Source organism: Rattus rattus, chromosome 1, assembly GCF_011064425.1.
Source record: "Rattus rattus isolate New Zealand chromosome 1, Rrattus_CSIRO_v1, whole genome shotgun sequence".
Taxonomy (NCBI): Eukaryota; Metazoa; Chordata; class Mammalia; order Rodentia; family Muridae; genus Rattus; species Rattus rattus.
The window spans coordinates 146,255,691-146,283,224 of record NC_046154.1 but is presented as its reverse complement, the minus strand read 5'-3'; the positions used below and the strand labels follow the sequence as shown (position 1 = coordinate 146,283,224).

At 36.8% G+C, this 27,534-nt stretch overlaps 1 protein-coding gene across 1 annotated transcript in view; it reads right to left on the bottom strand.

The window, feature by feature from the left end:
• LOC116903920 (uncharacterized protein C8orf34 homolog) overlaps positions 1–27,534 on the bottom strand; it is a 118,787-nt gene that overhangs the window by 46,696 nt on the left and 44,557 nt on the right. Inside the window, exon 3 of the mRNA XM_032906695.1 lies at positions 13,676–13,752. Coding sequence (XP_032762586.1) covers positions 13,676–13,752 — 77 coding nt within the window. The remainder of the gene's footprint in view (positions 1–13,675; positions 13,753–27,534) is intronic.

The following is a 27,534-nucleotide window of genomic DNA, read 5'->3' as shown; positions in this document are numbered from 1 at the left end:
ATCCAGTTGTTTATTCTGCAAGCTACACTGCCATCTATTTGCAAAAATTCAGAGCACACCTTGCAGAGATATGCAGTGCTCTGAGATGTGAAGGAATGTCTTTTGGGACATTGTTACAAATGTGTAAAATTGAAACAGCAATATTTACGTGTTTCTTGAATTATTATGAGAGTATCTAATAAGCTGAAATTTGCACAAATAAATCTCAGTTATTGATTTTTGAGAACCGTCTCTGAGCTATGGAAAGACAACATTTAGCAGTCTGCTTTACTGTGAAACCAGCTGTTTATTTGACATTTGTACCTTATGGCTGATTAAAGTTCTAATAGTTACAGATGAAGGAACCCAATGTGCTTACACTTCCAATAGACAAAGAATGCCCTAGTAAAGACTTCTGGCTTCCATATATATCAACAATTATATGAAGAAGACACTGGTTCATGAAAGGAAGAACATTGTCCTGTGGTTGTCCAGGAGGAATTTAGTTAGGAGTGGGGTCAGTGGGTTTTCCTCGGTTACTGTGAATTGTTGAGTGAGACTTTGAACTAATTCTATTCAGTTAATAAGTGTCTCATGGTAGATTCCTCTGTAGCTTCACACTCTCTCTCTCTCTCTCTCTCTCTCTCTCTCTCTCTCACACACACACACACACACACACACACACTCACTCACTCACACACACACTCACACACACACACGCGCACACAAACAGTAAACTTTAGTATTTCACAAATCTAGATTTAAAAGAATTTAGTTGAAATTAGTATTCCTTAAACATGAAAGGAAGTACTCGTACTAGCTAGGATCTCTCTTTGAGTAGGTTTCTAAAAATTTCTATCAATTAATCTTAATTTTTATATGTTGAACTTTTTCCCTCTTTCTTTTTAAGTTGAGGAGCTATGAAAGATGTGGTCAAATGTTTTAGTAAATTTCCAAGGACTGAATTTATCAGATATGCCTGCAGATTATTTTAAACATAAGAAATTTTAACTGTACTCTCTTCTGTCCAATCTTAATCGGTCTTGCAAAAGTTTGATGGTCTTTTGTTTAATATGCTTGGATATGCTTAATTCTTACTTAGCTAAAAGAAACAACCTTTTTCAGGCTTTTAAAGAAATTCAAAACTTCCAAGGTAAATTTTTGTGAAAAGAAAAAATATATTTTAGCTGTTTAGATCATTAAGCCACAAAAGTGGTTAATAAGGTAGAAAAATAGTTATAAAATGCAAAAGAATCAGAAAGTTGTAAATTTTAATATTACTATATAAGAAAATAAATACCAAATTTTAGGACAACCCGAATTGTAGCATGTTTAAAGTTATTATACAAAAAGATAAATTTACTCATTTTTTTTACTTTAAATTCTTAAGTTTTAAGTAAATTCTTTACTTTTAAGGCAAATTATACACACAGATGACCACCCTGGAGCCACTCTGGGTAACAGAATGCAGAGGCAAGTAACACCCCTAAAACAGGTTCCAGAACATTGTGTGGAAAGGAATTTATGTACAATGTTATAAAAACGGTCAGGCACAGTGGATAAGGAGATCATGGTCCTAATGAAGAACCTAGCCATAGTGTCTTGGTTACTGGTCATCAAACAGCTCTCCGAATGTTTATGTTTACATCTTAGACTTGTGCTGTTTTCATCCTTGGTCAGAGACGCTGCAGAGCACAGCAGTTAATACACAGGCAGTGCTGAGAACAGGATAGTACCAGTGCCCTGTCATGGAGGGGATAGCAACACCTTTTACCCAAGGCTCAGGGAACATCAACAAGGAGCAAGTATAAAGATTGTAAAAGACCGAAAGAATGCTGTGACATGGTGACCTCTGGAAACAACATGCCTACTGCACACAGAGACTCACAGCAGCTATGTTCACCACACAGTGATGTTTTGGTTAATGTCCATAAATGTTTTTCCCCAGTCTTATTCTACTTCAAAAATAAAAGAAACAAAAAGAAGCAAACATTCACTGTCAGGTACTTATTTTTCTGTTTAACATAATCTGAAAACTGCATTGCTGAGAGATAAAGTATACAATGTGTAACAAAAATATATTCAGAAGGTTGAAAAGTATTCAATGAGTTGTGCTATAAGTTCTTAGAGTAGCATACCAGACTGAGACATTCTTGATCATTTCTCTTTCTCTCTATCAATCCATAACTATAGTAGTGGCCTCCAGCAGGAAGGCCTAATCTCATGGAAGTATATGTACTGTCTCCGTGAACTAGGAATTCTTAGGAGGGGCAGCTGTGTGGAAGAATGGGTTGCCAGGGACTATGAAGAGATATTTAAGTGGCAAAGCCTTTCTTGGGCTGAAGGAGAGTGATCCAGCATGGCCTCAGCTTCAGAGGTCACTTGACTTGGAGATATAATGAGGCTTCTTTTCTATAGGAGGAGGTCATTGGGAGGACCAACTCCTTCACCAGAAGAAAACATGGAAGAGAATGAGATTCAGATTTGAAAGCTACCATGGAACTGAAAATATTGCAAATGCAACAGAGCCACTCAAAGCATTCTGGGTTTTCCCCTGTTGACAAAGATTTAGCCTGAAGGAGTTCTGCCCCAGGAAGGCAGTGGGAGGAAGTAATATTGGGAGCGCCTAATAGCTTGTGCTCCCCCAGGTCCACATACCTTTCTTCTTCTTTAGGTTCCTTTAGTTGTAAATCATGTAGGCTGGGATGTGCTTTTCTCTTTATGTTGAAGGATGGATTCTACATGACTGCTTCTCAACTTTTGTGATCTCCATATTTCTTGGCCACATTCAACATCCTTTCCTTCAGGCATTAAACATTTTATTATTTCCACCACTGATAAAGTAATCTTTCCAGAATGTTTCTTTCCAGAAGTGTCTCACTATTGAAATGTAAATACTTTCCTAATAAACATTTTTAAAACGTGAGCAAAAATCTAAGAGGAAATGTGGAATTTCCAGAAATTCCAATTTAAGTAAATACAGACATCCGCTTCAGAATTCTTAAGAAACACAGTATTTTTTTTTTTGAGTTGTGACATCATGGAAACATATTTGCTTACAAATTATCCAGCTTCCTTTTTACCCCCAAAAAGTTTGTGTTATTTCTGGATCAAGATTTCCCAATGGACTGTTCAGCATAACTAAATGCTAAGATTTTCATCCCACCTCTAATTCTTGAGATTCTTGTGAATACTACTTAAGTTTTACCACTGAAATTATACAAAAATCACTAGACAAACTACTTTTTAATAGACTCACCAAATCAATAATTTCATAACAAATTAATATGTCCCACTAGGCTGGCAAAATACCTTACCAGACTTCTATAGAAACATGAAAAATTTCAATTTCACCTGCTGTGTGGTGCACAGTTGTAATTTCAACACCTGAGAAGCAGTGACAAGAATTGTATGCATTTAATACCAGCTTAGGCCACATAAAGAGGCTACATGAAACCCCCCCCACACACACACACTAGCATTAAACAAAAATGAACTTATATATTTTTAAAAAACTATATTCAAGAAATATATTAAAGGCAGAGACAAAGAACAATTGGTCATTATATGATGGCTTATTTTGTTGTGTAAAATAAAACTAAAATGGAATTCTGCCTCTTTTATGTGAAACGTGTAACACTATAATGACTAAGACCTGAGTAGCACAGAACCTTCACTGCTAAGTTGATAGAGTGAATACATTAACAGAATCCAGATTTGGGTCATCTTGGGGTGGAGTTCCAATTTAGCTTTTTACTTATAAATGGAGAAAGTCAAGACAAGTCATCACATGCCATACAACTTCTGCACTTCCATTTATAAATCATGTAAGATCATTGGTTAAAAGGGGGGGGTCTAACAAAAAAATAAAATTTAGTTCATGCTGTGCCATTGTTCTCCAGAATGTAATAACATGAAAGGACAAATCTCAAACTAATAAGAAAGGAATGGCATAATAATGTGGACAGAAAGCAAGGGTTTCCAGTCCATCATACTGCTGCTGGGTAAGGGGACACTGGAAGCTTGGGAATGTTAGAGAAAGTAACAGAGCAAATGATTTGGGAAATATACCTAATTTCTTGACTCACAATAGCATAGAAAGAACTGAAGTTTGACTGGGGAGTTCAAAAGAAAACTGCAAAGAGCTAAAAGGTACACGTTTATCTAATATTCAAAAGGGTAGTAAATACAAAAAGAATGAAAAAAAACTTATGAGAAAAATATTGTTTCTGTAGTGCTAAACTAATAGTTACTGAAAATACTTGCAACAAATGTGAACTGAAGGAAGTTACCATAGTAATATAATGAATGCTAGCAAGTCAATGGGGCAGGTAGGGTCCAGGAAAGACATGACCAGTGGGACAGGAAACACATTGAAGTTCCACAATCTAACAAATAATATGTAAAGGTATTGGTGAATATTGTCAGTAAGATTATCGTGAGATCTTCACGACCTCATTTAAATTCCCAAAAAATGCCCAGGCACCACGTGAAGGGAAAAAGAAAGAACTAACTCTACAGAGTTATTCTATTACCTCTTCATGCATACCATGGCACACGTACCCACTCCACACAGTAAAAATAAATATGTTTTAAAACATAAGAGCATAAGGCCTCTTGCCACCAAACATGCCAACTTGAGTTCAGTCCCAGAAACCCACGTGGTAGAAAGAGAAATACAGATCCCTAGAAGTTGTCCTCTGACCAACACAGAAGCCCCATTGCACTCATGTGCAGCATGTATATGTGGGCACACACACACGCGCACACACACACATACACACACTAAATAAACAAACAATCATAAAGCTTAATTTTAAATATTCATTAGTAATCAAAGAAATACAGTTAATTAAGACACCAAACTAAATGGCAAAACATTTCATTTTATAGTTACAGACATGGCAAAATAATTTCATGAAATTTTGTTTATTTTCAGTTATATATGTTGAAAGACTGTTTAATCCTGGTAAGTAGATTTAATGCTCAACAAACAAGTCAAATGGACTTTTTCTGGAACAGATCAAGAATGTTAAAGTACCAGAGGCTTTGACCTTTTAAAGAATTTAGACTGCATGAAGCACTCAAACACTGTCTATAATTTATACGTAGTGTTTTCTCTAAAGAATTGCATCCATGAATAAATACCAAGCAAGCTAAGTCAGTGTTTGCAGCCCTTTTTACATCAAAACAAACAGAGAAAATTAATATTTGTGCAACACATTAAGGGTCTCAGAATTAGCAGTTTGCCAGGAAATGAGACATAAATAATTACCCACGGGGCCGCAAAGCTCAGTTCTCAGTAATGCCATCACCTCCTGCTCAGGGTCCCAGATCACAGCAATAGCGTGGGACAACCTGGCAGGAAAGCTCAACTTTAAACCCTGACTTTTTTTTCAAATATGACAATATTATCTTTTTGTTTCACACTGAAGTGGAAATGTAACTTTCAAAAACGAACAATAAGACACTATCACATAAGACACCACTACACTAATATACACATTCTTCAGGTAGCCCTATAAAATTCTGGGAGAATATACTCATCATTCTACTTAAAATGAAGAAAATGAGGAGCTGGAGAGATGGCTTACATAATTTCTTACATTGATATAAAATTTATTTTTGACACAAAATTAAAGTTTCCATTGGTATGAATTTCATATATATATATTGATTTCTTATATTAATTGATGAGACTAATATTGTTATTCTTATATCGGCATTGTACCTATCCAACACATTTAAGAATACAAAGCTTAGACCCAGTCCTCCTATAACTGCTATTACAAACTGTTTTTAAATAAGTAATATAAGTTAAGGGCCCTATAGTAAACTCATGGTTAAGAGTTAATAATAAAAGGGCATTTTTGAGATATTTCAATTAGAAATAGCTGAGAGAAGTTGAGAACATCAGAACTCCACAGTATACAACAGTTAAGACATCTTATTAACACTCATTAGTCCAGAGACCTGTCTATCCTGACAGTACCCCCCTCACAGAGAGGAGATGGAGCAGCACTTACCTCCTGAAGGTTGCTTTCGTGGCAAGGCAGCCACTGGCAGAAGTGCAGTTTTGTCTACTGACATGAGAAGGACACATGTTGCAGAATTCTGTCCAGGGAAGGACACACAAAGACTACTGGCTTTGTTGAGACAAAGACAGTGGCCCTTCAATTTTCTGCATAGTAAGTCTGCCAGATAGATGAACCTGGTCCAGAATGCTGGACAGATGCTCTTGGATTCTAAAAAATTGGGAGACTGTCCAGGTAGTCTGAAGTCTCTACATTGACTTAGTTTTAGAAGCTCTGTTAGTGCTTTCTATATTTTTCAGGTAATATTTAAATCGTTCTCATATTTCTGGTGGGGTTGAAGACTGGTCGTAGTCTCATAGCCAACCCATGCTGCTTAGCATTGAGAGAGATGACAGATTTGAGAGCATAGTTTTCAGACAGTATACAAGCTAAAACCAGAACATAATTCGGGTGTAGAATTGTAAGTCTTTTAAGATAGATAGTAGTATATTTCATACAAACTGACAAATTGGTAGACTGGATGACATTCGTATTTCATGCTGTGCAATTTTCTTGTCACTATTTTTTTTTCCAATTTATATCTGGAAGAAGCTTTTTTTTTCTTTTTTTTTTTTTTTTTATTTGACAGAAAAGTTGAGGTGTAGGGGGAGTTTCCATAATTGTTTGATTGGCTAAATAAAGATGACAGAAGTCAATCACTGGACAAAGATATGGAGGTGGGTTTTCTGGGTCCCAGAGAGGAAGAGAAGGACAAGATAGGGGGAGGTTCTTTTTTGTCTAGGCAAGGGGAGAGAGGAGATGGATACCATGTAGCCCAGATAGTACAGGTTGGACCTGGTGGCAGCCTCTGCCACCAAAAGAATTACAACCTAAGATAGTTGGTGAGCTTGATTTCTGGCGGATTTTAGATATGAAGATGGTCTTGTCTTCTCCATTCACAATGATTCCTTCCGGTGGGCAAAAGAGAGGGTGCAGCTGGTTGTCAGAGCCAGACACAGGGCTGGACGGTCTGTAGAATGTGAGGTGTAGCTCCAGGCATTCTCAGGAGAGACAGTTGCTGAGTGGCTTAGCAAAGCCAGCTAGAGGAGCAGTCCGTGGGTCTTGGGAAAAAGCCAGCTAACAACATGGTGACTGCTCTTCTCCGAGCTAAGTTGTGAAGGGCGGCAGCATTGGGCAAGGAGACCAGACAAAGGGTAAGCATGCCGATTTTTAAAATTCTTCGCAACACAAAACTAACTTTAAAATATTGAAAATATGAAGAGAGGTTTCTTTGTTGCCTATCATCTCTGCAAAAGTCCATGAACCATGATATGATATGATCCTCAGACAAGAACACGATGTCTCACGTCTTCTTGGGTTTTGTCTACCCAAGATTAATTATATTCGTTTGCACCTGTGCACATTTTGTCATTCTCCTGTCACCTTACCATAATACATAAGTTTAAAATTTAACTAATATCAATAAATGAATGTCATATTTTCACGCAGATGCATTAAAAGGACCGAGGCAGCCTGAGTAACTTGCCAAAGCTACTATCAATGCCTAAACATTCATTATGCCTTGTTTTCCGGATTACATGATTATAGCATTTAGAATTTTCAAAATTCATATTTGTTTTAAAAATTAATAATTGCATACATTTGGTTCAATATTTCCACCTTGATGTTTTGGGAATCAATAGCCCTGAAATTTCAAAAGGAAAAAAAAATTCCCACCTGGTCCTAAAATCTGCTCAAATAAACTTGTCTGCTTTAGGGTCTCATTTCTATCTCCTTTATCAACATCCTGGAACTGGAAGTCATGGAAGCCAAGTAAAATCCACGGAGAAAATGAAGAAAATGATTTAAAAAACCAACAAAACCCTACAGTGACGAACGAAGGAGGCGCTCCTCATGGTTCTGTAGAGAAAATTGATTGCTACCATCACCTGCACACGCTGGGTCAATTTATTGTTTCAAGACACAAAATTTGCTATGTTTAAGACTTTTACCTGGAGAGACAGCAATGAACATTCACTTCTTTTGCTTTTTACAAAAGTCAAATGAAATATGCGTAGACTTAGATTCATAAATGCTAATCGACGGTCTGCTTTCTGTGTAAGCGATCTAGTGTGAGCAAAACATTACACCCTCTTCACCGAGCTCTTCAATCTCTGTATCAATTTGCATAGAATTATGTACCTTATAAAATATGGGAAAGTATTTATTTTTGCATAGTACTACACTTCAGTGCGGACAGGTATTTGTAGGGCGTCTCCAAACATCAACTTGTAAAGATGATGAGGCAGAAAGAATTTTTATGAGGTAGACTCGTTGGGTGTGGTTAATAACCACATTAGTACGAAACAAGGGAGAGAGCAGAGATGGCAGAGTCCACGGTTGGATAAATAGTCTAACGGTCATTCGTATATACTGAAGGTGTAGGAGCAGAGTCTGCTGCTGTAAAGTCACATGTATGACTTACAAAACAAAGGATAAAGATCTGAGAGATGGGAAGAAACAGAAGAATTCATCTCCCAGGTGATCACACACTGCTTGGTCTGAAAGAGTCAGCCAGGCAACTGGAGAAGAGACATGAAGATATGTCATCACCTTGCATATTATAAAAGTCATATGACTGTAGCAGATTATAAATCTCCTCCAGTCTTAGCAACCAGTGTTCACTGTATAATGGAATTCCTCTTTTAATATAATTCCCTAAAGCATCCAGGATTTAATATAAGAAGATTCTATTCTGAGTATTAACATTCAGACAGGAAAAAGATACACAGCAGAGACATAGCTGACCTATGCACTGCATTCTAGGATTAATTTTTAAATGAACAAAAACCAATTCATCAAATTCTCCCCAGGATAAAGAACTCATCATGGAACAATGCCCTTCCTGTCAAACCTTTCTGAAGCAATCATGCTGTTGTTTGTATTACAGATTCTGTGAATATATTTTTTTAACCTTCAACCTTTGAATTATCAAAAAATCTACTCTATTTGGACCCTATAAAGTTTGTGCATTTTTAACATTCATATGCATAGGGTTGTCAGCAAATGAATCAAGCATGCAAATTTCTGTTTCCAGAAAGATTCAAGTCTCAGTACTGGGTAGAGGTTAAAAATCTCAGCAAAGAACGAAAGCCAAAGCCACCCACTTCCCAGTGAAGAATAAAATAAAGCAAGTGCATTATTTACTGATTCACAAAACACAATATCACACAGTCTTTAACCAAACTTGGCACCTAATTAAGCTGAGTAGGCATTTTCCTGAGATAATTTCTGGAATCTCCAGTATGCTTGGTGGTCACAGGAAACATGTGAGGGGTGTCTTGTTTCTCTTCCCACTGTCAACATCTCTCTTTTGTCCTGATGCCTAGGTCTCTCAGACCTCTTCCATTGTGGAAGACCTAAGCAAATCTAATCTGTAAAACCCCTTCCTTTCCTAAAGAGCCCTCTTACAATCCAATCCTTCAAACTGCACCTTTTCACTGTGTTTAATCTAGTGAAAAATTCTGTGGTATTAGCCAATGGGGATGGCCTAGATTGTGTGAGTTTTATACTTCAGTTTGCTCATTTAAAAGTAAATGCAACTTAATTTTCAGAATGGATATTATGTTCAAAGTAATTATGTCACAGAAGGACAAAGTCCAAGAATATTAATGTCCTGAGTGCAAAATGCTTCCTGAAATAATAGTACTCTACAGTTGCGCTACTCCCACTCTAGACAATCAGTAAATAATACTCTTCAGAAGGAACATATAATTTTCAATAACTCCTGGGCATTTTGCAAAACCTCGGCAGAAGTCCTCTAATTTTTGCTCTATTTTCGGTAAGTCATAGTAGCCAGAAAGTCTTCTGGGGCTCACTGAATAAGCTAGGTATTTATGAAGGAAGTCAATAAGACACCGAAAGTCAAAGGTCTCTCCTAATCATCTTTCTTCTTTGCTCTGTGACCATGTATTTAATTAGTATCTTGAAAACAAAATAGAAAAGAATTCAGAATAAGAGTGCTGTAGGAACTGTGAAATTTGAAAAACCTTTATGTAAATCTTGATTAATCTTTTACCTCAAACATCTGTCTGTGACACTCCTGAAGCTAAACCACAGTGGTCAATACCTACTGCTAGGTATTTTCCTTTTGATTGCTTTTTTCCTTTTGTTCACCCATTTTTAATAAAGGGATTTACCTGACAAATCCAGTTTTAATCTGCTTGGATTATGTGTATGCTAAAAACCTTTCCAGAATAGAAAAAAAGAGAAAAATTCCAGAAGAATGATTTGCTTTGAGGTGGATAAAAGGATTAAAATAAAATTCTAAATCTAATCATTGCCTTTCTAATACTAAAATATTCGAGAAATATTGAAAGTGCAGGTTCATCCATGAGGAAGAATGGCTAAATGCCCGTTACTCAACCAGCAGGCTAGTGAACAGAATGGATGGATATGTAGATAAAGTAACTCCTATTTGTGACATATTCATACCTTTGCAGAATACCACTGAAAGCTTACATTTTATATTTATGACAACAGTAAAAAGAAAAGTCATTTTTGCTTTAATTCCCTATTAACACTTAGGAAATGTTAGAAGCTTCTCTTTGACTTACTGAAAATAATGTCCAGAACTCCTACAAAAGCACACTTTAGGCAATTTACATCTAAAAATATAATCATCCTAAAATAATTAACTTTTTTAAATCCACGTTCTCTTCATATTAAAAGGAGCTTCCACCTAAAATTATCATATTTATAGCAATAATTTTTTCTTTTTATTTGTAAAATTACTCATTTCCAAAAGAGATTTAAATGGATTAGCTAATGTCAAATGGAATTAAAGCAAGTTTTAAGAAATCAAAATCTAATCAAGGAATGATAAAAAAATTGTTATACAAGAAAAGTTTTTATTAGAGAAGTATTACTCGATTATTGTGGGAAGAAGAGTTCTAACATATAGTCATCTACAAATCATTTGATTACACAAAGATATTTTTCCCACTGGCATATCAGAAGTCCTTTAGGAAGCCAAACATTATAGGCAGAGATTAAAATTGATAAGGCTATTAGAGAAATCTTTTAGTAGTATCACTTTTAATTAAAAAACATTTTTGTTTTAAGCAAATAGGCGAATCATGTAGCTCAGACCAGCTTCCAACTGGCTATGTATTTAATGAACTCTTGTTCCCCCAGCTTCCGCCCCTTGAGTGGTCGAATTATAGTCATAAGCACTAAGCCTAGACTGGTAGTATCCTTTTAGATATGCAAGGAGAAATACTAAGTTTGCTAGATTTCACAGAAGATAAAGCAAGCCTTTAAAAATCATGATGACAAGTTATTATAGTCTGAACAGTAATCCAGCTTAAGTAGCATATCATTATGAATATAAGTTTATAAGTGAGAAAACATGCTTTCAAATAAAAGTTGATGAAATTATGGTTTACCATTAAAAATTAATATTGCATTTGAAACAAATGTATTTATGCATTTATAGGAAGTGTTCAACGTATATATTTGAAAGTATACAATGTAAGAATTGGTTGAAAATATAGATTGTATGTTGGGTGAATAATTTGTCTTAGGTTGGACATGCTGGCAGATTGTATTATAGATTAAATGGTTAACTTTACATGGCCTAGAATCATCTGAGGAGGGGTCTCAGTTGAGAGATTGCCCAGATCAGACTGACTTGTGGGTAATTGTCTTGACTGCTATTGATGTGAGAGGGTTGTGTAGTACTTTCCCTGGGCAGGCAGTCCTGGGTTGCACACGAAAGCTAGCTAAGAATGAACCACCAAGCCAGCAAACAGCATCCCTCCATAGTTTTTACTCGAAGATTCCCCTTGAGTTTTTGACCTGATTTCCCTCAGTCATAGACTGTGATCTAGAGGCATCCACCAAATAAGCCTCATCCTCCCCTAAGTTACTTTTGGTCAGAATATATTAGGATAGTAACAGCAAGGAAGCTTAAAATAGCTACTAATATCTGAATATTAGTCAGAAGAAAACACTGGTTAAGCTGTCATTCCATGAGTAGAACTAAGACTAGAAGCTAGAAAGAAGTTGTGAGGTACACAAAAAATTTAATAGTAATACAGTGTTCCAAAAATGTCCTAGTGACTGAGCTTCCTGAGTGAATTTTCTCACCTCTGGGTATCCATAAGTGAGGACAAGTTGTAGGATAATGGCTGGGAATGCAGGGGTAAGGGAAAGAAGTAACCAGTTGCTATATAAAAATAAGATGGTCCTACCTGTCTAGGTCTCTAACGTGCTTAACTTACTGTCTGGGAATTATTGCTGAGTCATGCTACTTAATAAAACAGACAGGTATTATGAACCTACTATGTGCAGAAAAGAGAAATAGAAAACAAAACATGTCTGCTTTTAGCAATCTTGTATTGTGGTAGAAGGATATGGATAATATACAAAGTAGTAGGTTATAGATCATGATGCAGGGACAAGTAATAGGTGAGAAAAACCACAAAAATGTAAAAGTTTAAAAGCTGCAGTGAGAAAGAAGTATTTTAGAAAAGTGACATTGATTTATTTCGTATTTTTAGAATTAATTTTACTATGGCATCCAATAGGAAAGATGATCACCTTAAAGAAGTACTGCACAGTCAGAGTGGCATTTCATCATGGTTAGTAGCATGGCTTACTGTGCGTACCCCTAAATTTCATGATTATCTCAAAATGTGTTTATAAATGGGGTTCTAAAAGAACCAATTCTCTGAGATACAGATTGGCCCTAGTGTCAGTGGGCATTCATGACTCTTCTCTACAGAAGGAACTGGAACAACAGCAGCAACAAAAGGGGAACAGGGTGACGTGGGAAGAAGATAGACAGCGATCGATCACCACGCATCAGTAGAGATTAACACTGCCTCACATTCCATCTCCAGAACCAGGAGAAAAGTGCACTGTTTTTGTTTACACCACTTGCTCTGTGGTACCTTGTTGTGGACACAAACAGACTAGATGAACCCTATGAACACCGTATAAAAGTAAAACACTGCGGTAGCCCAAGCGTTAGAACAATCCAAAATCTTTTAAAGACTTTTATATTCAGGATTTATATAGAGACTTCTGGTTTTCCTGTGTTTATATTGAAAGTCAGAAACAAAATCCCATTATACCCTGGTGAAGAGGTAGCAAAAGTTATAAGGACTCCACACCTGATGATAGCAGGCATTAAGGAATATGTCAGCTCAGAAAACACTTCTTGGTTAGGATGCATGTAGCTCAGCCAGTTGAAGTTTGACACAGTAACTCACAAGCTCTTAGGATGTACCCATGCTCTAGTTACAGCGGATCTCTCAGCAGCTGCACTCTGCCTTAGTCAAGCTTCCCACAACTGTCAAAGAAGCTGGACACAGCCCTCTGTATATCCACTAAAGTGGCCCCCAGGTGCTGTGGGAGCTCGGCCACTTTATAGAGAATAGTGGATGCTACTCAAGTATTCTTTATAAAAAGAATGCTTATTTCTGTTCTCTGTGTTCTTCAGGGATTTTTCTCTTAGTGCTCTCTCTCTCTCTCTCTCTCTCTCTCTCTCTCTCTCTCTCTCTCTATCTGTGTGTGTGTGTGTGTGTGTGTGTGTGTGTGTGTGTGTGTGTGTGTGTGTGTGCTTTTCCTGGACATGTTACAGATTTAACAAAAACAGATAAATGTAATATACTTACTGGTTCTGTTAAATTAGATGTTTTCTCAAAATCTTCACCTTCTTCCATCAGCGTTTCTTCAGTCCCAGGTAAAGAATCTATTTTAATTTTTAAAAATAAAAGTCACACATTGCTTATGCATAAATTACATATACACACATATTTATATGTATATATATGTATGCAAATATATGCACATATATGCCTTGTGATAAGGCTATTAACGTAATGGAATTATTAATTCAAAGAATCATAGAGTTTGTGAATAGATTTTTAATGGCATTTATTCAGCTTATAGGTAAATAAGAAAATGAACACATTTCTAATTCAGAAGTATGGAATAAAATCAAGAAAGCATAAGAGCTTATATGTTCCTTTTACATACAAAACAGTGCTTCAGGCTGGAGAGATGGCACGGTGGTTTAGAGTGTGTCCTCCTTATGAAATCAAAGCAACTATGGCAGCATACACAGAACCTACTCATGTCTAAGCCAGATAGGGTCCTAGTGCTGAGAAGAGAAATGGACACAAGCCCACATCCACAACTCCGAAGCTTCCTCCAGTAACTTCTTGCAAAGAAAAGAGAAGTTTTCTCAGCGTCTCCTTGGCTGTACAAACCACACTTAAAGGGTAGACCTTATATCCAGCTGGAGGTGGCCAGCACAAAATGAACTCGGTGGTGTTTCTGAAGGTTTCTTTGTTTCATAATGTTTTGTCTGGGCATTGCTTAACACGTCAAGTATCCTACTTACGTATTATTGTTTCTGGTTTTGTGTCTTACTGGGATTTCTGCCTGTTTCTCTGTGTCTACTGTCTTTGACCCTCCTTTTTCCATTTGTTTTGTCCTATTCAGTTAAGATTTGTTTTTAACTTATTTATTTGTTTCTTTTTGGATGCCTGTCTTATTTCTAATGAGAGAGAACAAGAAAGATAATGGAGAATTGGATCTGGCGGGGGGAGTGAATTTGGGAAGGGGAAACCATAATCAAATACTCGGTAGGAAAACTATCTAGTTTTAATTTAAAAAAAATGAATATGCACTACTATAGTAAAGGACCTGTGTTTGGTTCCTAGTACCCATGTCACATGGCTCACAATTACCTACAGCTACAGCCTCAAGGGAACTAGCAATCTATTCCAGCTTCTATGGGCAAACACACACACACACACACACACACACACACACACACACACACACACGAATAATTAAAATAAATATAAGTCTAAAAGTTAGGTAATTTTTGGTATTGATTCAGCTAGATTTTGGTACATATTTACCTTTAAGGTTTTCTTTTCTGTTTTGTAGTATTATAATTCATGTTTGTTCAATGCCTTCTTTTTGATGGTGAGGGGGATTATACAATTTATGTATTAATTCTATTAATTGGCATTCTCTCCTCTAAATCAGATGACAAATTGTGAAGGGATCAGTAACAATGCAAGATATTAAATGGTGGTAGGTTTTTCTGTCCAAACATATCAAGTGAGAAGTTGTGACTGTTTGGGCTAAATCTTAGAGAAGGAGATGAGTGGTGCTTTCAATTATCTTAATAAAGGGAAGGGAAACACGTCCACATGGCTGCCAAGTTGTGTTAATTAGTGCAGTGCAGATAAAGATTTATGTTTGTTAGAGGATTCTGTAATAATGATAATTATATGTAACATCTGTAAATAATATATACCAGATACTCTCGACTTCTCTAGTTAAATTTAGCTTCATATATTAAAGTTTAAAAATCCATTTAGAGAGGAGCATTTAAAACCATAAAGTTTTGTAAACTTGACTTCTTATATTTATTAAAATTAAGAGAGCCCTGAAAGGCTCTGCCAGAGCCTGACAAATACAAAGGCAGATGCTGGCAGCCAACCACTGGACTGAGCATGGGGTCCACAGTGGAGGAGTTAGAGAGAGGATTGAAGGAGCTGCAGAGATTGGCAAGCCCATTGGAAGAGCAACAATATCAACCAACCAGACGCCCCAGAGCTCCCAGGGACTAAGCCACCAAACACTAGCCACATATATAGCAGAGGATGGCATAGTCAGGCATCAATGGGAGGAGAGGCCTTTGGTCTTCCTGTAAAGGCTCGATGTCCTAGTGTAGGGAAATGCCTGGACAGGGAGGCAGGAGTGGGTTGGTGGGGAAGCACTCTCATAGAAGCAGGGGAAGGAGGGGTGGAATGGGGGATTCTGGAGGGGAAGTGGGAAAGTGGATAACATTTGAAATGTAAATAAATAAAATATCCAATTTAAAAAGAAAAACAAGTTAGTCCTTATCAAAGAAGTGTCTCTTTATAGCAAATGGAGACGAACACAGTAGATTAAAACTAGACAAAATGCAGAGATCAAGAACTCATAGGCAGCCCAGTCTTAATGTATGCACCTACACTATAGCTCCTGTATGTGTGGCTCGAGGAACACACTAGAAGAAACGGCTAAATGAATTTAGAAGCCATATTAGGAAGTCTGCTGAAAAACAGTCTCCGCTAGAAATAGCTCCATAAACAAGACTGGGAAATATCAATATCAATGTACACGCTCATGAGTAAGATGGAAAGTCTTCATGGGTCCCATCCCCAAACAAAGAACTATAGGGAATTATCAATAGCTTGAAATTGAAGGGATAATTAGCTTCTCCAACAGATGAGTTCTCTTATTGGATATCAAATACAAAGTGGTCAGTCCTGAAGACATATGTACCCAAACAACAAAAGCAGACTTAACAGCCTGTATGTATATGTTTGTGCATATACATACACATATGTGTAGACAATTAAGAAAAATCAATTTTTTGGAGGACATGAGAAGGGTAATGTGAGGGGAGGAGTTGGAAGGAGGAAAAAACAAAAGCATATTTCTAATTTACTCTACTTTTTTTTAAAGTGTCATATGATTACATAAAGAAAAATAATTTACATTCATGTGCAAATGGAAGTAGAATTTTCTAATGTATGACATAAAGGCTCTGGCTAAGAAATTAGAATTTTGAATCCTAGCTGCAGTAAGGAAAGAACAGAAAACGTGGCATAAGCCCGTGGTTGTGGCTCAGGGCTTCTCTATCTCTGATAATTCAGAGTACGTCACTCAAGAAGAAGAGCTAGCAAATCTCTACATAAACAGAGATATCATTACAGAACACAGAATGCCTTCCACTATGATACAACTCTGGGGAATCCATAATTAAGATAATTTACTTAGTACCCTTCTAAACAGAATAGATCATTAACAGAAGCAAATTTAGGTTGATAAAATTAAGTTGGGTAAGGGGAAAATGTTTCATGTTAGAAAAATAGTCATTTAATTGAAAAGAAGAATTTGGCGTCTATCTATTAAGACCAACTTCTAACATAAGTTAGCATGGGCAAGTCGTATTTCATTTACATCTTATAAAATGAAGTTACAATGTTGGCCAGGGTAATAGGTGGGTAACTAAAGTTCTCCACCTCCTCATTCATTCCTCCAAATCCAGTCCTGAAGTCTCATCCTCAGGTCTGTAGCAAACCTTCTGCTCTGGCCCCTCTTTGCTTTCTGTTCCCATTCCCAGGACACTAAGTAGATACTGGTGTAGTAAAACACCCCACTTTCCTGCTTTTTGTGAAAGCTGTCTCCCCATCCAAGCTCATTCGCATTCCTAACTGTTAGTTCCCAATATCCAGGAACTCATTTTAGTAGGGGTCCCCCAACTGGCCGCATCTAACAAAAAGCAAAAGAATTTCCCACCAAACAACATACAGACATCATACTCTCCTAAGAACCAGAGATAAAACAGAAATCAAGTTGCAAAAACATACAGCCAACAAAGACAAGACCAGAAATCAGCATCTGGAATTATGGTCTTCCCAATCCTAGATGCCTAGATGCCAATGTAAAAATCATAATCAGGAATACCTAGGATAGTGTGTCCTCCACTAGAACCCTATAGCTGTACCGCAATAGGCCCTGAATATCTCAACATAATTGAAGCACAAATAAAAGATCTCCCTTTATGTATATGATGAAGAAGTTGAAAGAGAGAATAATTAAACCCCTTAAAGAAATAATGAAAACACAAATAGTGAAAGGGAATGCAGAAAAACATGTTCAAGACCTGAAAGTGGAAGTAGAATCATTAAAGTGAATCAATGGAAAAACACACACACACACACACACATACACACACACACACACACACACACACACACACACACACACACACACACACACATTTGAAAGCTCTATAACAAAAATGAATAAGCCACATCCAAAAGTAGAAGAGGATGAGGAATAACCAAACTCAGGACTGAAATAGAAACAAACAACAGTACAAAGAATCAATAGAACAAAGAGTTGATTCCTTTAGAAAAATCAATAAAATTGACAGAAGCCGTGGCAGGACAATATGGCGGGTGACATTAAGATTCTAGCCTGTATATTTACAGGTTGTTATCAATGTTCTTAAGGGATGGATGGTACCGGGCTTTGTATGTTTAAGTGGACAATTATATCTTATCAATTGGATCTAAGATTATTGTGTTGTGTGTTCTTTTATGTGAAGGTTTGAGTGTAGGAAAGTGTGTTGGGGCTGGAGACACTGGGCCACTGCTGCGAAGTATCTAGAAGATATCTTGGGGCACTGCAGTGCTGCACCTAGTGGGATAAAAGACACCAATACTTTTTTTTATTTTTTATATTTACAACAACAGATGGCGAACTAATGTGATGGGAAAGAATCCACTAGTAATCCTAAGAGTTGAGAGAAATTTTTTATTTTCTAAGTAAGAGGAGGCCAGTGCCATGTTAAGTTATGTGATATCTCTAGGGCAGGAATTTAACAAAGAAACGGGGAAGCCGCCTGGCCTGGCAGGCTGTAGGTCCCAGGCTGTGTGGTAATTAATGTCAGCTCAGAGAGTTAGAGATAAAAGCTGCTTTTTAAAGAAAGTTGTTTAGAAAGTCTTTCAGGATACTCATATTCTTTTTAACGTGGGCTCCACGGGAATTTTGGGTTGAAATCCTAGGTAGACAAGCTACTTCTTAATTACAGGTATTATTAAAAGGTGATTAAGTTTGTTTTTAGAAAGAAGAGAGTAAAGAGATTACCTGAATCAGGTGGGAATTTTCATCCACGGTTTAGAACTTAGGGAAAAATTAGTCACTACCTCCAAGTAGAGAGTTGTGATGAATGTCTGTAATACCAGGCAGAGTGAATGCAGACGTATATTATAGAAGTTATTAAGGTTAAAGAAAAATCTGTGGCTCTGGGTAGAGAACTTAATAGATGGATATATTTTGGGCTAAAGTCCTGAGTTTTAAGTTGCTTATTGGTTTTAGAATTGATAGAAGGTGTTTAAGTTTGTTTTAAGGAGAGTATAGAGATTACCCAAATCACTTGGAGATTTTCATCTATGGTTCAGAACTTAGATAGGGAAAAATTGGTCACTGACTCCAAGTAGAGAGTTGTGCTAAATGTCTGTATCACCAGGGAGAGTGAATGTAGACATATATTATAGAAGTTATTAAGGTTAAAGAAAAATCTGTGGCCCCAGGTAGAGAGCTTGACAGATGAATATATTTTGGACTAAAGTCCTGGTTTGATATGTTGCTTATTGATATTGGAATTAATAGACGGTATTGGGTTTGTTTTATGAATTACCCCGCTAAAGGCCATATGGCTCATTGATGTCGGCTAGCGAGGGTTTGTGGTTATTTTTTATATCTAGCACAGCACGAAGCTCAGATTCTCTTAACATGGGCTTCACAGGAATTTTGGGTTAATTTCCTGGTGTCACAAAGTACAAAAGCCTATCAGCCTCATTATTTAGCTTACTTCCTTTTTAAAAAATTGTTTAACCTTCATAATGGGTGTGACTTTGCATTTTATGGTTATATTATTCCTCTGGGAGAGAGTGCAAGATACAAGCTTTTCTGGATACAGACTAAGGAACACAGTATTTTGGGAGAAAGATTTTGTCTTTGTGTTTTTAAAAAGTGTGATTAGGCTCTGGAAACCTCAGAGTCATACTGATCAGATTTGATAGAGGTAGACTGCCTGAAAAATTTATTCAGGAGACTCAAACAAAAAGATATCTCGATTAAACTTTTGTCTTGAGAATTGTAGTTTACAGAGTGTGCCTACTTGGATTCCTGGTCTCAAGGACTTTCAGTTGGGTCCAGTCAGGACACATCGGCTACAGCATTTGCTTCATTCTTCCTACCCGCTACCCCCAAGGATATCTCAACGTCCATGTACAGTTTGAAGAAGTTATAGAGGAGCCATTGTCCCAATTCCCTGGACTTTGGGGGGCTAAAAGTGGTTATTCTAAAGTTGTTTTTATGAGGACTTTAGAAATGGTTGTAATTTAGCAGGGAGGAATTAGCTAGATTGAGTTATACAGTCGTAATCTCATTTGTTAACTAAGCTAAAATCATCTTTGCTTTGATATGGAATTTATTTGTTAAAACTTTAAAAGTACAAGATTTAGAGCCAGTCCTTCTATTGATGCCATTACAAACTTCTGAGTTGATTATACACATTGAGTTAAGGGTCAAATAGCAAACATATTGCTGACTTTGTGAGAGTACTTTCAAGATAATATTAAGATATAAAGACAACAGTACAGATTGTCTTATATAGATAGATGTTTTTCAAAAACATCAGAAATCCACAAAATTTGAGATTTAAAGTTATTTATCTTTTGTTGAGACATCTGCTCCTAACAGTTCTCCTTTGGCAGATTTAACAAAGAATTTGCACATCTCTACCTCCAGATGAGGTAATACTTTGCTGCTAGGCAGTCACTAAACAGAATTGCCTGTTTCATCTGCAGACTAATACTGTCCAAAAAAGGACAAATTATGCAGAATAGTTGACTGATAAACTCTGCCAACTGATCAGCCCTTCAAAATCTGCATTTCAAGAGTCTGTCAGTTCATTTTGGGCCAGAAGGCTGAAGACATGTGCTTGCATGTTGCTAACAGGGGACTGTGCTAGTGGAGATTTGTCTTTCAACCTCTCAGTTCTGGAAGCCCTGTTAGGCTTCCTTTGTGTATAGATATTTGGTCATTCTCAGATTTCTGACGGGGTTGAAGACCGATTATAGTCTCATAGCCTATCAGGCTCTTTAACTCTGAATATACATATTTTATTGGATAGTTATCAGATAGTATACAAGCTAGCCAAGATATAATATAGATTTTAAGCCTTTCTTAAGCTGGAATGGATAACTAAAAGTTCTGTTTAACTGATACAGTGATGGACTGGGTGTTGAGTATATCATATGCTTTATAAATTGTAGAATGGTAATAATTGTACTCAATTTATATATAAATGAAAAAGCTTTTTAACTGGACAAAAAGGGGGAAATGTTGTGGTTTGCCCTGGAGTTATCTGTATTTTGATGTTAATTCCACTGCCCCAAGGACAGCTGCCTAGTCACTTGCTCAGGAATCAGGTGACTTTACCAGAAACTTCTCCCCATTGAATTTGTAAAATACAGGTGAGGGGCAGTTACAGGATAAAAGGAGGCCTGTCATTGGGGAGAAAGAAGGATGGGTGGGAGAGAAGTTTGAAGGAAGAGGAGTAGACTGGAATGGAAAGGAGGAGAGGAGAGGGAGAAAAAGAAGCCATGGCAGGAAAATATGGCGGGTGATGTTAAGATTCTACGTATATTTACAGGTTGTTATCAATGTTGTTAAGGGATGGATGGTACCGGGCTTTGTATGTTTAAGTGGCCAGTTATATCTTATCAATTGGATGTAAAAAAAAATAAAAATAAATAAAATTGACAAAGCCTTATGTAAATTTACTGAAAGGCAGAAAGAGAATACCTACATCAACAAAATTAGAAATGAAAAGGGGGACATAATAACGGATACCAAGGATGTCTAGAGAACCATACGGATATCCTTTGATAACCTGTACTTCACCAAATTGGAAAATCTATAAGAATGGAAATTTTCTTGATATATACCATTTTACCAAAGTAAAATCAAGATCAGATAAACAACATAAACAGAATTATAACCCCTGGTGTAATAAAAATAATCATTAGAAGTTTTACAACAACAACAAAAAAGTACCCAGGCACAGATAATTTTAGTTTAGAATTCTATCAAACTTTGAAAAAGAGTTAATGCCAATATTATTATAATTATTCCACAAAATACAAACAGAAATAAGATTTCTCATTTCATTTTACTAACAGTTTCTCTGATATTCAAATCACATAATGACCCTCAAAGAAAAACATTTGCAGACCAATTTTCCTTATGAACATAGATAAAAATTTTGTAATAAACTATTTGTAATCCAAACTCAAAAGCAATTTTAAAAATTCATTAACCATCATCAAGTAATCTTTATTCCAGACAACCAAGTATGTTTCAACATGCATAAATTCACCATATAAAAGAAAATACAATATAAAAACCACGTGATCATCTCATTAGATGCAGAAAAGGCCTTTGACAAAATCTAACACCTATTCAAGATAAATGTCCTGGAGAGATTAGGGATACAAGGGACATACCTGAACATAATAAATGCAGGGCAATCTTATCTAGATCAATAAGACAAATGAAGAGATCAAGGACATATAAAGGGTGAAGGGGAAGTGAAAGTATCTTTGCTTGCAGATGACATGACAGTATACAAAAATGACTTGAAAAATTCCATCAGGAAACCCCTATACCTGATAAACACTTTCAGCATAGTAGCTGGATACAAGATTAACTCACAAAACCAGTAAATTATATAGAGAGAAATCACAGAAACAACACCTTTAATCATAGCCCCAACTAATATAAAATATATTGGGGTAACTGTACCCAATCAAGTGAAAAACTTCAAGCCTTTGAAGAAAAAAACTAAAGAGTATATCAGATGATGGAAAGATCTTCCATGCTCACAGATCAGTAGAATTAATATACAAAATGGCCATCCTACCACTGCAATACCCTAAAATTCTAGTACAAAATTTCACAGTCTTGAAAAGATAATTTTCAGTTTCATACAGAAACACAAAAATTCTAAGATAGTTAAAATAATCCCAAATAATGAAGAACTGCTTGATATATCACATCTCTGATTTCAAGTTGTACTATAAAGATATAGTAATAAAAGCATCGTGGTATTGGCATGAAAACAGACATGGTGATCGATAGAGTCAGATTGAAAACCTCTTTATAAGTCCAGTCAACTGATTTTAATAAAGAAGCCAGAAATATACACCGGAAAAAGATAACATCTTCAACAAATGGAGTTGGTCATCCTGGATGGCTACATGCAGAAGAATCCAAACAGACCCATAATTATCACCGCCACAAAACTCAACTTCAAATGGATCTAGACCTTAATATAAAACCAGATACACTGTAGCTGATAGAAGAGAAAGCATGGAAATTCACAGACAACTGGGTGGAACTAGAATCATCCTGAGTGAAGATAGAAAAATCATCCTGAATGAGGTATCCCAGACTCAGAAGGACAAATATATGTGGGTGGATGCATCAGTGGTAACCAAGCTACAATCCACAGAACCACAGAAGTTAGGGATAGAGTAAAGAATTCGAGGCTACAAATAGTTCTGATTAGCAAAGGAAACCATAAAGGATAATTAGGATGGATAAGAGAGCTGAAATAGGAGAATCAAGTGGGGAGGGAAGAAGAGAGGGGGTTGATGAAAGGAGTACAGGAAGAAAGAGCTGACATTAAGGGCCATTTGAGGTCCTCAAATGAAACTTCCAGTGCTGGGTTTGGGTTAAACCTAGTTGAGTTGTTAGGCTATGTGACCCCATGGGAATCCCTAAGCATTCCAAGCTACTGCCAGACCTTCATGTTGCTCTCCACAAACCGACAGCAATGCCCCATGGCTGACGACAACACCATCACAACTCCTAGAAAACGGAGAAGTTGAGCTGGTGCCTACATAATGCCTCCACCTCTATGCCTTAGTGTCTTTGGTATAGTAAGGTACTAAAAGAGAACAGTTACATTTTTCAACCTCCAGTTCTTTCATATACAGTGCCATCCTGCCAGCAACATATGGTAGGGCAATGAGAGTATACAACTTTAGGGAGCAACCAACCAATATCTGATCTGATTTATGGCTGACTCCATAAGATGGATCCAAGACCCAACACTGCTTTGGTTACCAAGAACCTGCGACTAGAAAACCCAGAGCCCTAAGGTAAAACCAAATACTACCCACTTGTCTAAAATAACCAAACCGAAACAAACAAGCAAACCACAGGAGCGATAAAAAGGTCTAATGCTATTTTGCTACAATCATAGACCATCATCAAAGAAGCTTCCTCCTGCAGCAGATGGAACAAATACAGAGACTCACAGCAGACATAATACAGAGACTGAGAGGCCTTGGAACACCCAGTCCTAAATGTGATCTCTGCATTAAAGTCTTTCCTTCAGAGTTCATAGAATCCTGAGTAGAGGGGACGGCAGATGCAAGGAGAGCAAGGCTCCCTAAACTATAAACAAAGCTCATAGGCATATGTCATGCTCAGGCAGCAGGCAAAGGAACTGGCTATGTCTACACCAGGCCTTCTGCAATTATATCATGGCTTCAATTTACTGTGTTTATGGGATTCTTACATGTTAGAAGGTTCTTGTGCCTTCTCTTGGGCTCTTCTCCTTCTGTTGGTTTGTCTTAACTCAGATGTGATAGTTTTACCTTTTTATATTATTTATATTTTATCTCTTAGAAACCTGTTCTTTTTAAATCAGAGACAGAAAGGGGGTGGTTCCAGATGGGAAGGGATATGAGAAGGAACTAGGAGGAGCAGAGAAAGGGGAAATTATAAAACCATAATCAGAATATATTATGTGAGGAAATAATATAATTTCAATAAAAGAGGAAACAATTTATAAATAAAACTAAGTTACCGTCCATCAAACTGTGCAAATACCATGTGATTTTATAACTTATTGTGTACTTTTTTATGAGTTGAGATTCTGGAATAAGACATTTACTTAATATTAAAATTTTATTTTCAACAGTTAGAGCAATTTATAGAGATACGCATAAATATAAGACCAAAAACAAAAGTTTCTATGGCTTTCCTGACTATCTAAAGTTAGAAGTATGATGTATATTTTCCATTTCCTCTCAGGAAATATGTGACAGTAGGTAGATGTCTTTCTGCTTGATTTAATTTATGCTAATTAATTAATTCATCCATTTATGCATATTCATTTATTCAATAAACACAATTCCATAGTCTATGTGGTTTCAAAGTGTGTTAAAAAAAACGATTTTCTATTACTGTTTCATGAAATTCACTTGAATATGTATATAGTATTAATTATTTAACAAAAAATAAAGATCTACAAGGTGGCAATATTAGTAACTTTTAGTTTATGTTCTGCTAGGTGCTTGTTTTGAGTATTCTGTGATTATGGCTGTCATACCTGGTAAAGTCTATGAGATCATAGTCCTAGAGTCTAGCAGAGCACTTCTGTGATGTGCTTCTCTGAGCAGTTTTGATGTCTTACCTTAATTGAAATTACAAGAGTAAATAGAGCCAGCCAAAGAAGCTTTAACTGTGATGGGACATCAATCTAAGATGTTGAGCAAAGAGACATCATAAAAATAAAAATTCAGTGTCTCATGCTTGAAGGGAAAAACTTTTTAATGTGTATGAAGTACATTTCTTTTCTTTTCTATTATTGGATATTTTCTTTACATTTCAAATGTTATGCCCTTTCCCGATTTCTGCTCCAGAAACCCCCTATACCATCCTCTTCCCCCTGCTATTATGAGGGCGCTCCCCCATCCACCCATCCAGTCCGTCCCACCTCTCTGCCCTGGCAATCCCTTACACTGGGGCATTGAGCCATCACAGGACCTAGGGCCTCTCCTCCCATTGATGCCCTACAAGGCCATCCTCTGCTACATATGCAGCTGGAGCCATGGGTTTGTCCATGTGTACTCTTTAGTTGGTGGTTTAGTCCCTGGGAACTCTGGGGGGTCTGGTTGATTGGTATTGTTCTTCCTTTGGGGTTGCAAACCCCTTCAGCTCCTTCAGTCCTTTCTCTAACTCTTCATTGGAGACTCTGTTCTCAGTCCAAAGGTTGGCTGTGAGCATCTGCCTCTTTGCTAGTGCTCACTAACAGATGTACACATAAACCAATTGTGTTCTTTTTTTCTGCAGAGAAATTTATCTTACAAGCAAGCATGTTTTCAAGAAACATACTATAGTTGTTTGATTTCTTTTAATCTCATAGGAATAATAGAAATTGTGTCTTTAGAGAAACAGTACAGAATCATGGCATAATGACATGATTTTATTCTCTAAAATGTGTCTTCGAACTCTGGGATATCTTTAGGGTGAGCATGCTAACAGGACCTAGAAATCTCAAACACTCCGTCACAATATTTAGTTTCACTCAGCTTCCCCTTGTCATCATTTTTACCATGGCTACTTGTGTTCCAAGAACTTCTCTGCACAAAACTAGGCCTATTTATAAAGACATGTATCTTGAGCCACATTCAATATGAGTGCCCACTTGACATGTAAACCACACTGGAGATTTTTGGATAATGCTAATGATTCTAAACTTTGGGGTCTCACGATTTGACTAACGTCATTGAAAGGAATGAACTGAAGCAGAAACTCCTGTTTTGCAGTTTCCTAATTGGGTATTATAATATTTGAGTGTGGAAAGAGCAGAGCATAAATATTTCAAGAAAAAAGCTTAAACATAATGAATATATTTTCCCAGCAGATCTAGGTATAATAAAAAACATATGTATTGTCCAATATCACAGGATACTTAAGTCCCTACAGTTCTCAGTAAATATGTATCTGTAATTGCTAAAGAGTATACATCTATTAGCAGATTGATTGATTAGACTATTTCTTATTGAATTCCAAGAGTTAATGGCCGAATTGTTACTTTGTGTTGTGTTACTATTGAGCATGAAAGCCTTAGGAAGCATGAACTTTTTTGAAGTGAGAACAAATTGTGAGTAATTCAGAAACAATTAGGAGTTTAGAAAGAGGAAGCATTGCTGTGAGCTGGACATCAGAGACACAATGTGACCTCAGGGCAGATGCTCCGAGTACTGCAGGTAAAGGAGGCTGCCACCATTAAGGGAAAAGTGACCTGTGCAGAGGAAATCGTGCAATATGCACACGATGAAAGGTCGAGCTAAATCCACAAGCTAAATAAGAGCTGACAGCTAGCTAGCGTGAGCCTCCATGTTGCCAGTCATCCAAGACCCTGCTTTTTCAGTGTCAGGGTTCAAGAACTATCTTGAGAATGTTCATGCCTTGGTGTTATAGCAGATCTGAACAAATGTAAAAAATCATGCTCTCTTTGTAGGTCACCATTGGTATTGGTTTATATTCCTGTAATCATTTTAGTTTTAAATATTATTAGGTGATAGTCAACACGTGAAATTGTATGTACATATAAAATTCTAAATAAAGTACATAAAACTGTGCTGTATGGATAAGATATATAGTAAATTTATGTTATAAGGTACAAAAACTAAATACACCAAGCCTGAGCCCTACCTTAAAAGTCAGAGAATTCTCAGCAACCTCCACTTTGCTGTGGGTTCCTTCTTTATCAGATCTCTAAGCCTCCTCATATCCTGAAGAGAAGTGGTCTGAGTCTATCCTTCCTTTCCTGTAGTATAGTTTCTTCACTTAGGCACATTTTGCTACTGAACACTCTCTAGAAATGTCCTCACTTTAAACTTTGCGTAAATGACATCCTCTGACTTGTTTGTCCAATCAACAGTTACGGTCTTAAGGCCAGATCATTGGGGAGCTCTAGGCACTCACAGTGGCAACAGCGAGCCAGCCGGCCATTTAGAGTTGATTGAAGTCCGCTCAGTGGCTGGGCCATTTAGAGTTGATTGAAATCCACTCAGTGGTTGGC